This window comes from Daktulosphaira vitifoliae, unplaced genomic scaffold, assembly GCF_025091365.1.
Source record: "Daktulosphaira vitifoliae isolate Bord-2020 unplaced genomic scaffold, ASM2509136v1 Scaffold_1, whole genome shotgun sequence".
In the NCBI taxonomy this organism is placed as follows: domain Eukaryota; kingdom Metazoa; phylum Arthropoda; class Insecta; order Hemiptera; family Phylloxeridae; genus Daktulosphaira; species Daktulosphaira vitifoliae.
The window spans coordinates 22,541,682-22,554,066 of NW_026099572.1; the positions used below are offsets into that span (position 1 = coordinate 22,541,682).

At 25.8% G+C, this 12,385-nt stretch overlaps 1 protein-coding gene across 1 annotated transcript in view; it reads right to left on the minus strand.

Moving 5' to 3' along the window:
* Positions 1-2,624, minus strand: part of LOC126894792 (prisilkin-39-like) — a gene marked incomplete in the record, with an annotated part of 3,620 nt that extends 996 nt beyond the window's left edge. The window contains 2 exon segments of the mRNA XM_050666055.1: positions 1,994-2,165; positions 2,445-2,624. Coding sequence (XP_050522012.1) covers positions 1,994-2,165; positions 2,445-2,465 — 193 coding nt within the window.
* Between the last annotated feature and the right edge of the window lie 9,761 nt (positions 2,625-12,385).

The following is a 12,385-nucleotide window of genomic DNA, read 5'->3' on the forward strand; positions in this document are numbered from 1 at the left end:
CCTCCAGAGGAGTATCCTCCAGAGGAGTATCCTCCACTGGATGATGGAGCGGCGTAAGATGAAGAAGGTGCTCCATAGGATGAGGATGGAGATGAGGAGCTGTATGAGTATCCAGCATCAGGTCTTGCTAATGTTAAAGTCGCAAGCGACGCTAACATCTGAAAATATAAAATTAAACGTTAAAAATAAAACATTTGATAAAGTTGCTAATTATAAATAAGATAAAGTTTTCTTTTAATTTTGTATCTACAAAAATTATAAGTCATTTGTTTAAAAATATTACCACTTAGTAGTCCTAAAAATTACTTTTCTAAGTTTTTTTAAACTGATGATAAATACAACAAAAATTAAAAAATTGACTTTAAAATAGAGAAAAGAAATTAAAAAAAAAAATTAGAAAACTGCTCAATAAAAAATATAAATCAAAGTGTACTTACAACTAGGCGTGCGCTCATCATTCTGTATATTTTTTCACAAACTTAAAAAAAAAATATAGTTCTAAATTATTTGTTGTTCACTCACGGTGATGCGACTAACTGATGATGAGCTAAAGTTGTCTTCGCTTCTTATACACTTGGGAAACGGATAAGTTGGACACGATCAAAACATTCACTTTTGGTTGGACGTATGGTAACATGATCAACTATCACTCTCCTCCTCATTTATTTATTTTTTCTTCATTTACCTTGTCACGTATTGAACATCTTTGACCCTGCAGTCCGGTTATTTTCCATAGAAAATAAGTAATTATAAATTACACTAAAAAGTAATGACACCGAACTTTTAACGATAGAGATAGTAACATAAATGACTACAAAATCTATGTCATTATACTATTAGAAAAACAAGTCAATCATATGCAATTCAAAATCATTTGCAACAAGTAATATTTCTACGAAAAATGATGGAATTAACATGGGCACCTAAAATAAATTAAAATTGTAATTTTGATTTTATTAAAAGTATGAACCTTTTTTTTTTGTTCGTCAGCTACAATTACTAGAGCCAAAAATAAAAAAGTAGATTCTCGTATTTTCAAATATTAAGAAAAACAGAAAAAAATATCGAAATATTTTGAGTTTTATGAAAATGTACAAAATAAATTCTTGGGGATCTCAATACAGTTGACACAACGAAAAATTCGATATAGGAACAAAAGAAAAACCTATTGTATTTTATATTTATCAATATTACATAAAAATATATTATGTATTATAACAAATTATTCATTGGTATATATATAAATTCAGAATAATATGACCAATGAGAGAGTAATAAAGCCTTATCAATTCTTTTTAGTGTACGTCATCGTATAAGTTCATTTAAAATAATTATTTTAAATATTTATATATTTTTTCACACATTTTAAAAATAGGATTATGCATATCATTTATGTTCATTCAATTTAAAGTTACATATTTAACCAAATATATGAAGTGCATTTGGAAAAAAATATGTTAAAATTTTTAATAGTCAGTGTAGGTATAAATAAAATAAGAAAAAAATTTAAAGTTAATTTTCAAGGTACAGCAGTTCATAAAAAAAATGATTTAGCATACACTGTTCATTTTCTGATGTATTATGAAATGGCAAACTGAAAATGTCAAATTCAAAAATATTCGTCAAACTAATCATTAACTGACAAATTCAGTAATCAATGTTATCAGAAAATTAATTTTTTACAAATAAAAACTATTAATACAATTTCGAAAAANTTTGTAATGTTTTTGTGGTGGAGCGATAGATTGAGTTGGTTGAGGAGCAATGTACTCTTGTTCTGGAGGTGGGACATGGACGTAGATGTGCTTTTGTACGATTGGAGCTACTGGAGCGTAGTTATATCCACTAGAGTAACCAGAGCTACCACCACTAGAATAGCTAGAGCTACCACCGCTTGAATATCCAGAACTGATTGGGGCACTTGCATAACTGCTTGAGCTACCTGAGTAACCAGATGAGAGACCTCCAGATGAGAGACCTCCAGATGAGAGACCTCCAGTGGAGTATCCTCCAGAGGAGTATCCTCCAGAGGAGTATCCTCCACTGGATGATGGAGCGGCGTAAGATGAAGAAGGTGCTCCATAGGATGAGGATGGAGATGAGGAGCTGTATGAGTATCCAGCATCAGGTCTTGCTAATGTTAAAGTCGCAAGCGACGCTAACATCTGAAAATATAAAATTAAACGTTAAAAATAAAACATTTGATAAAGTTGCTAATTATAAATAAGATAAAGTTTTCTTTTAATTTTGTATCTACAAAAATTATAAGTCATTTGTTTAAAAATATTACCACTTAGTAGTCCTAAAAATTACTTTTCTAAGTTTTTTTAAACTGATGATAAATACAACAAAAATTAAAAAATTGACTTTAAAATAGAGAAAAGAAATTAAAAAAAAAAATTAGAAAACTGCTCAATAAAAAATATAAATCAAAGTGTACTTACAACTAGGCGTGCGCTCATCATTCTGTATATTTTTTCACAAACTTAAAAAAAAAATATAGTTCTAAATTATTTGTTGTTCACTCACGGTGATGCGACTAACTGATGATGAGCTAAAGTTGTCTTCGCTTCTTATACACTTGGGAAACGGATAAGTTGGACACGATCAAAACATTCACTTTTGGTTGGACGTATGGTAACATGATCAACTATCACTCTCCTCCTCATTTATTTATTTTTTCTTCATTTACCTTGTCACGTATTGAACATCTTTGACCCTGCAGTCCGGTTATTTTCCATAGAAAATAAGTAATTATAAATTACACTAAAAAGTAATGACACCGAACTTTTAACGATAGAGATAGTAACATAAATGACTACAAAATCTATGTCATTATACTATTAGAAAAACAAGTCAATCATATGCAATTCAAAATCATTTGCAACAAGTAATATTTCTACGAAAAATGATGGAATTAACATGGGCACCTAAAATAAATTAAAATTGTAATTTTGATTTTATTAAAAGTATGAACCTTTTTTTTTTGTTCGTCAGCTACAATTACTAGAGCCAAAAATAAAAAAGTAGATTCTCGTATTTTCAAATATTAAGAAAAACAGAAAAAAATATCGAAATATTTTGAGTTTTATGAAAATGTACAAAATAAATTCTTGGGGATCTCAATACAGTTGACACAACGAAAAATTCGATATAGGAACAAAAGAAAAACCTATTGTATTTTATATTTATTAATATTACATAAAAATATATTATGTATTATAAATTATTCATTGGTATATATATAAATTCAGAATAATATGACCAATGAGAGAGTAATAAAGCCTCATCAATTCTTTTTAGTGTACGTCATCGTATAAGTTCATTTAAAATAATTATTTTAAATATTTATATATTTTTTCACACATTGTAAAAATAGGATTATGCATATCATTTATGTTCATTCAATTTAAAGTTACATATTTAACCAAATATATGAAGTGCATTTGGAAAAAAATATGTTAAAATTTTTAATAGTCAGTGTAGGTATAAATAAAATAAGAAAAAAATTTAAAGTTAATTTTCAAGGTACAGCAGTTCATAAAAAAAATGATTTAGCATACACTGTTCATTTTCTGATGTATTATGAAATGGCAAACTGAAAATGTCAAATTCAAAAATATTCGTCAAACTAATCATTAACTGACAAATTCAGTAATCAATGTTATCAGAAAATTAATTTTTTACAAATAAAAACTATTAATACAATTTCGAAAAAAATATCTAGTTAGTCTATAGAATTACCAAAAATGAAACTCTACAAAATTAAAATTAATAATTAATTATCTTTCATATAAGCGTAAGATTTTATGAATTTATTAACTTTAAAAGGTAACATTTTGTTTAAGACATATAAATAACAGTTTTAATAACTATAAAATTGTAGTTAAAAAAAAAACATTTAGTTGAATAATCACGACACGTATATAACACAAAATATGCTTAACTTTTTATTATTTAACTCGCATACACTATATACATTATGAACAATATACATCATTTGAGGTTTATACGAAATCCTTAATGCACATGATTCATATGTATAAAAGTATATAGTTAAACCTAATAAACTTTATCGTTAAAAATTATGTTTCTGTTATACATCACACGTTCTGCAAAATAAAAATCATAACAGAATTTCGACTCTTTGTTAAGATTAAGTTTTTCATTGCAAGCGATCATTTAAAATGTTACACGATTTAGCATTGATCATGCTAAATAAATGTCTTATTGCTCTAATATTTTAAAATATAAAAGTATTATGATACACAATTGAATGTAATATTAAACATTGTTTACTTTTCTTAGCTGTTTAATAATAATTAAAACAAAAACATTTTAAACTGAGTTTTTAGTGAATATTTGTGAAGTTTTATTGTGAATCTTTGTTTTTTCATTTTTTTATTGGTTAAAGCTTCTTACGTTAGCTGTACACAATCTTCTATTGATTAATCTAAACAAGCATCGACTCTATGTGGTGGGGAATATTAATTTTCCCTCTGAGTATTTTTATTACTTTTATGTAACTGTTTAACAAACTACTGGCACTTATGATCGAATGATAGCGTGGTCTTGACCAGTCTTCTTTATGCCGTCTTGCAGAGAAATAAAATAGTATTTTTATTTTTAAGCTCGTATTATAATATATTTTTTAATCGTAGATTTAAATTAAGAAATTCATATTCGAAATATGTGTAAAATATTATAATTTTTTGTTTTAACTTTCATATTTCCCATTAAGAAGTTTTTAAGAGAACTACGCTTTCTTTATTTAATTCGAACTTTTTGTAAAAATTAAAAATTTTTAATAAATTATTAGAGAGTCAAGAACTCCGATTAATTAAAAATGAAACTTTTTTCATTATAAATGTATATTATACAAATTATTTTGTATATTATTTTCTGTTCTATTTTGTTATTATTTCGTTTATTATTATTTATTTTCAATTCTTCAATGACGATTTAATATATTATATAATCATTCTATGTTTAGACAGGTAACATTAATTTTATTTTTTACATTTAATGATATTACTTTCAACATTTACACGATGTAGGAAAACTTATTTATCGTTTATTTGATATATGTATGTAAAAATATATAGTGGAATATTTATGAAACTATTTATGTGTTATGTCTTAGTCAAGTAGTCATAAACACTCATTTCGTCACAGTTCGGTTCCTAAACAGACGCGAAATTTTCAGATGGCGTTAAAACGTGCAGACTAGATAATTATCTAAATTATCTCGACAATGATTACCGAATTAAATTATTCAAAAATATTTACAATTAGACTGAAGAAATTCCGATATTGACAACAGAAATATGCTGTTTAATTTTTCAGAGTAGTATTTCGGACCTTTTTTCAAGAAAATATGTGTCTTGACATTTAAAACTCTCTACAATTCAATCAGACCTTAAGTTAATCTTGATTTTAATTGTGATTTTATTGAAAAGTATATACCTTTTATTAACTCGTCAACTATACTCATTAGAGCCAAAAATAAACTATACATTAAATTTTCATCATGTCAAATATTTAGAAGAACAGAAAAAATACAACGATATCTAATATTTGGATATGTTGTGTTTAAAAAAAAAAAAACTAATAATATAAATTCAATCAATACAGTTCGAGACAATAAAAAATTCGATAAAACAAACGTTCGACATAAGAAGAATCTACTGTATTTTAATCATCGATCTCTAGTTTAGGTAATAGAGTTTAACAGTAAAATCATAACTTTTGTGCCATAAATAGAATAATTCAATTAAATTATTTTAAATTTATTATTGGAGTGATAATGACTCTTAATAGTTGATAAAATTATTATTTTAAACTAATTATTTACTTAATTTTTGTTTAGAATTTTGTTCTTAAGAAAGGGATATTTCATACTTGACTTAAATATTTTAATGGACTTTATCAGAGAAGTAAAATAAATCTAAATGGTTTTTATTACGAGCTGAAATAATGAAATACGTATACATACATGTGTATTATTTATACGATTTTTAACTCTTCCTTCCTACCTGTTAATTATCTTCTTTTATTCGCCGTCATATTCCAGGTTAAATAACGTGACGCACTTAAATAGTAACATTATTTCGGATATTACCGAACGATGATCCGGCAAATTGAGTGAAACCCAGTAAATGACCTTACGGAAATAAAACAATGATTGTTATACAAGTTTGAATCATTGTTCTTGCTAATATGACTTGTAGCAATACATTAGAGACACGTATCACTGTGCACTAAGAAAAGGGTGAAAGCTGCGTAAAAAACAGTGTGTGCATGCGAATTTGGTACCGTCGTTTCGTTTTTACGAATCGTTTAAGATGATCCCGTAAAGCATTTGTTCAGTATAGGTAAAATAAACGTTGCCTTTATGACTTAAGTCATCATACTTTATCGCCAGTAGCTCCGTCGTGTGAAATTAGAAGACATATTATGCTCATGAATCTGCAGCATGTACGTCACAATACTCTGTTACTCAAAATCGATCTGACGTGACTTGAACAGTTGTCAGCCGACCTCCTCCTAAACACTAATGTTCATAGTATAACCATAACTAATGTAGTTCTGGACGATTTGGGAGTTCAAATACTACGGCAATCAATCATAACTGTGCATCTTAAGTATAACACACAAACAAATGACCTTAACCTTCGCTATTTAAATAATACTAATGGAAAGTAAAGAATCAATAAATAAACGACATAATCAAATAAATAACGTTCTTTTAAAAACTATCGTTGCGTAGTATTAATTACAAAGAAATATTTTTTTATTATGAGAATTTTTCAATTTTGTACCACATAAAGTATTCAAATAACATATAAATCTGTAGTGCTAGATGCCATTAATCATTTCACTATAATTTTTCTCTAAAATATCAGCTAAGTGATTATTAAATTGCATACTTTAAAACATAAATTTTATGAATAGCACTGTGACAATAAACCAATGATTACAACCTATAAAAATGTACCATTTAACACATAAGTAGTATAAAATTTACAAATTAACGAAGTAATAAAATACTATAAAAACATTAGACATACATCAATTATAATTAATACAAATTCTTTGTTGCATATAATATTTCCTGTTATAAATATTTATCGCCAGCCGATCTATATATGTGTAGTATATTAAAAACTACACCGGAAACTTCAATACTTTGAAAAGATTCCGAAACCTTTAGTGCATCAAACATGTAACTAATTAAAAATTCTTCAATCATTTTCACTTTTTAAAAGTAACACATTTTCTCATTTTGTTGCTCTTTCAATGAAATCAGTGTTTCTACTTATTTTATTAAATTTTGGAAAAGAAAAAACGCCCACCCCCTTCCCGAGATAAGAAATAAACATAATACTTAATAATTTGTTAATTTTCTAAAGTGTATAAATGTTTGGAATACGTCATTTTTTATCTATAAAAATATACGCGTTTACAGAATCCTTAAACTTTGTATGACAAGAGTGAATAACCCCTCCAAATTAAATTTATCTAAGTCTATTTAAGTATATAAAGAATTTATATACTTAATATTTATATTAATATTTTATATAGAATTTATATAGACAGAATGTCTATCAAATGTTTAATGTAATAAAGTCTTTTATTATGATTCCTATCGAACACATCAATGTACATTATTAATGGGTTGCTGTATGATCTCTTCGTGATAATCTTTTTATTTTTATTTGATATATCTGTCAATCTATTAGCTACTGAATATTTAAATATTTTAGACTAAATAGTCTAAGCGCAACTAGGGGATTACCCCTTCGACAAAAATTAAAAAATTATTTATATTGTTATATTATTACTATTACATGTTTATTAGAGTGAAAAAAACATAATTAGCATTAGCAACAATTTTAGTCTAGTTGCGCGTATGTAAACAATACATTTATATTGTATTTTTTAAGATTAATTTACTTTTACGATACATATTTTATTTAAAATTAAAATTAATATTAAATAATACTAAAAACGTATTTAGTAATAATCAAAAATTATTATGTATTTTTACATATATATATATATATATAGTGTGTGTGTGTGTATGTGATTTATTACGTATACTACCACCTACTTTTTCGTTAAATAATGATTTTTTCATAAAAATGTATAGATTAAAATTTTATTTATTTTTATAAACTATTGTTATAGTTTATTGCAAGAAAACGTTATTTATAAGGGTAGAGTTTAGGGGTAACTTTCGAAAGTTCAATGGGAACCTATTATTATTTTTTTATTATTAAATGTAAGAGATCTAAATAAAATTTTTACCGGTCCATAACCAGAATTGTACATATTAAATTTCTAAGTTTTATAATTTTTAGTTATAGGCATTCGGAATGTGTACCTTAGAAGAATTATGTTCTATGCATTATGGTAAAAATAAAGCGTCTCTATAAATACCCCACTCCTCACATTTTCTAAATCATAAAATGTTTATATCTCAAAAAGTAGTAATAGAAAACTGATATGGACCAGTTAAAATTTTATTTAAACCATTCGATAGTTACCTCTAAAATCTACCCTTAACAATAAGTTTTTATTACAATTAACTTGATATTTAATATGGTTTATAAAAATTAATTAAATTTCAATTTATAAATATTCAGAAAAAATCATTATTTAATGTAAAAACAATGTGTATTATACGTAATATATCACATTATATATTAATTCTGAACAACATAGCATACAATACTTTAACACATATATTTTTAGTTACACCTGTTGTTACTCTAATTATATACATTAAAATTTTAAAGACTATTAAAAAATTAAAATTTTTATGCCAGAAACTATATATAAGCAATTAGGAAGCCCACGTTGATAGCGCCTATGCTTCCTGTGTACATTACAGTGCACATACATATATGTCAGTATAATACATATTAAAGAACTTTTACTATCTGACACGTTGTTCAGTGCAATATTAGAATTAAATACTGGTCATATTACTTTTCTACCAGTTGTCACTATTTTGACTGTTTAGTTGACAGCAGCGACACTTATAATTGACTGAATTTTACAACACTTTAAATAATTAAATACCAAAAATAAATTTTTAATTTGATCACATGTATTTTTTAACAAGTCAGGATAGAACTGCAATAAATTTAGTATTAATAGTTATACTCTATCATCTTCATAGAGTGAGGTCATTCATTATGCAATTTAAACTGTTTTTTTCTAGAAATTAGCTGCAGCATGTTAGTAAGTACTAAATAGTTGTATAAGAGTGATGCTTTTATATTATGAAATATTACTAAAAAGACCTACAAAACAGAACACATAGATATAAAATACGATTCCTTTTAAAGAATCTATAAAATTGCAAGTCCTATCTACTATACAATGAACTGATGTTGTTTATATTTTAATATATAAATAAATAATTCATAAAATTACTAAGTTTCAATTACATCTTAATGAATTTTTAGTGAATATCTAATTTCATGTCTGGAATAAATCCAACTGAAAACATCTTCACAGCCAATAAGTGTGATTTGCATCTCTTATGTGGAAATTTAATAATAAAAATATTCAGGTTTATTATTATCATGGCTCAATTAACACATATTAAAGAATATTTTATTACTTTTATTCGAATCGAAGTTGCTGTATATTGCGTTAGTCTATTTTCTTTCATTTAAAATAAAATTATACATGAATATAACATACAATTTATTTCATATTTCTATATGATATCTATAACAGTTGTTTGTTTTCAATGTATAAATTAGCTAAATAATTATTTGCTATTGCTAACTCATTACACTAGGTACAATCTAAATAAATTGCGTGAAAATTTATACTGCATGAAAGTAAAATTCTGTTTCGACTTATTTTGAGAATAGACTATAATCATAAATTAACAACTTAGCATTTGTTATATATAAATGTTTCAACTATCTATAAATCTGTTAAATAAGTCACTCAAAATAAATCTATTAAACAAGATTTTGTTTTATAATTATAAATAATTATAATAATTCAGTTTTTTAACGAAAAAATAAAAATAAACATAGTAAAATACATATATGTCAATGATAAATTAAAAATATCTGAAGAGAAACGTTATAATTTTACTCAAAACTTTTTTTAACTTCTTACTATTTAAAATTAATGTATATTTCTAAAAAATATATTTTATTAATACATATCCACTAATAAAAGAATACAATTTAATTTAGTAAGTAGTAATAAAAAATCTAAACAGTTAACAGCTTTACGTCTGTAAGTCGTGCGTGTTTTTCAAGACCATCTTCCTATACATATTATGATCTTCATAAATCAAGTTTAATGAGAATATAGATCTAAAAAAAATGAACAACGAAAATAGTTATGTAAGAATACAACAACTACTTTAACTTTCAAGGGCATCACTGTCATGATCGTAATTCTTTTTTTATAGTATAAATTAACAATACTATCTCCAAGAGAAAGCTGAAGTTATAAAAAAATAATCCATTTTCTAGAAACCATTCCATAGGGTAATATTGAAATTTGTAATTGCCTTCTTATGAAATCTATTGCTTTTATACAAAAGTTTATAAATAAAAAAAACGCCATTTTAAGATTATTGATAATATTTGTAAAAAATATATTATCTGTCATTGGTCGAAAAATAGAATGCCTATTTTAACAATAAATTATGTTTCTGGAACTTCAAAAATGATGATTTACATAACACACCAGTTAAATATTAAATTTGTATTTGTTCTAAAAAATTGCTAAATAAGTTTTAGGAACATAGCCATAAAATTATTTAAAAAGCAATTTTAAATTATCAAATAATTTTTTTTTTATTTATTGTAAATAATTAAATTTTAATTTTAAGTATAAAAATATCATTATTCATTAAATATCTAACTAGTGTATTAAAAAATGATCAATTGTGACTAATGTTATTTAAGATTAGAAATATATTTAACAAATATTAATACTTAATTGAGCCTTTAAATAATTTAATATCCTACATAAAGATTGCAATAGTAGTAATATGACTTGTAATAAATTAAAACGTGTTAGGTTGCATAATATTATCCACTGTCGTGTAGTATGTGACTGTAAGTGATTTGTAAATCACTTACAGTAAAATTATTATATGTAAAATTATTCGATTGTACACCATGTCCGTTGAAGATAAAATCAAATCCATATAATAAAATTTCATTTGATATTAAAGGGATAAAAAATAAAGACACTCTATGTTTGTTTATAATAATTATTATAAAACAACATTAATACATTTTGGTTGACAAACAAATCTGAGTGAGAACAATCGATTAAAATAGCGTGTTCTGCGAATTTAATGTAAAAAAAACTATCAAATTATAAGTTGTAAAAAAGTTTTATAAATTTAACATAGAACTTTCTATAGCCATATAAATAAAGTTTTTAATATGGAAATTCGTATTGTTTTTAAGTACTATGTTTATTATGTATATCAGTATTCAGGACTATTGAAATCGAACGCATTTCCCACAAAGTTTTTTTGTAATTTTTGTGTTTATATCGATGATATGGTTCACTTTCTCTTGACAATTCAAATAAAATATTTGTTAAGTATAGTGTAAACAACAATTCTATTGTTAAGAAACGTTTAAAATAATAACAATTATCTACTTCCGTTCGTAAGAAACCAAACAATTTATTTAAGCGTGTAATTAAATCTATTTGAATCTTCAGAAATAACTAAGGAAGATGTACGATGGCTCAGAGAAATAGAAACGTCATTGTTTATCCAATCCGACAAATAATAAATTCCCTATTAATTTTGCATTTGTGGCCGAGTAGAAAAAATAAGCTATCAATTAAGTTGGCGGTTTTTCTAGCAAAAGTCGTGTATTGCTATTACACTGGATTAATCTCGGAGATCACGTTTAGATTTAATTGAATAAGTCAACTGATTTTTCGTGACCACGCGAAACGACACGTAAGGGTTGGAAATAGGAAGCGAAATTATGTCCGGAGACCAATATTATAACGTGATTGTACTACACAATTAATACATCAATCGCATTCTTTGACGATTATTATTATCAGCCACTATATCCTCAAGGAGTAAATGTTGTTGACCATTATGCATGCAATATGTAAGAGAAGATAGTTATTATTTTTACTCCTCGACGGAACCATCGCTGCTGCCGTTGCTGCCTCCATCGTTGGTCGTGTGACCCCACTGACCGCCGCCGCATTTTACGTAAGTGCTAGCCCGTGTAATTATCCGCCTTTCTATAATATAAAATCAGATGCTGTCAGTGAAGCATAATACATGGATTTGAAAACATGAATATTTGAAAAACGCATGCACCTGGTCCAAAGTCTGTCGGAGAGAAAGGCAACT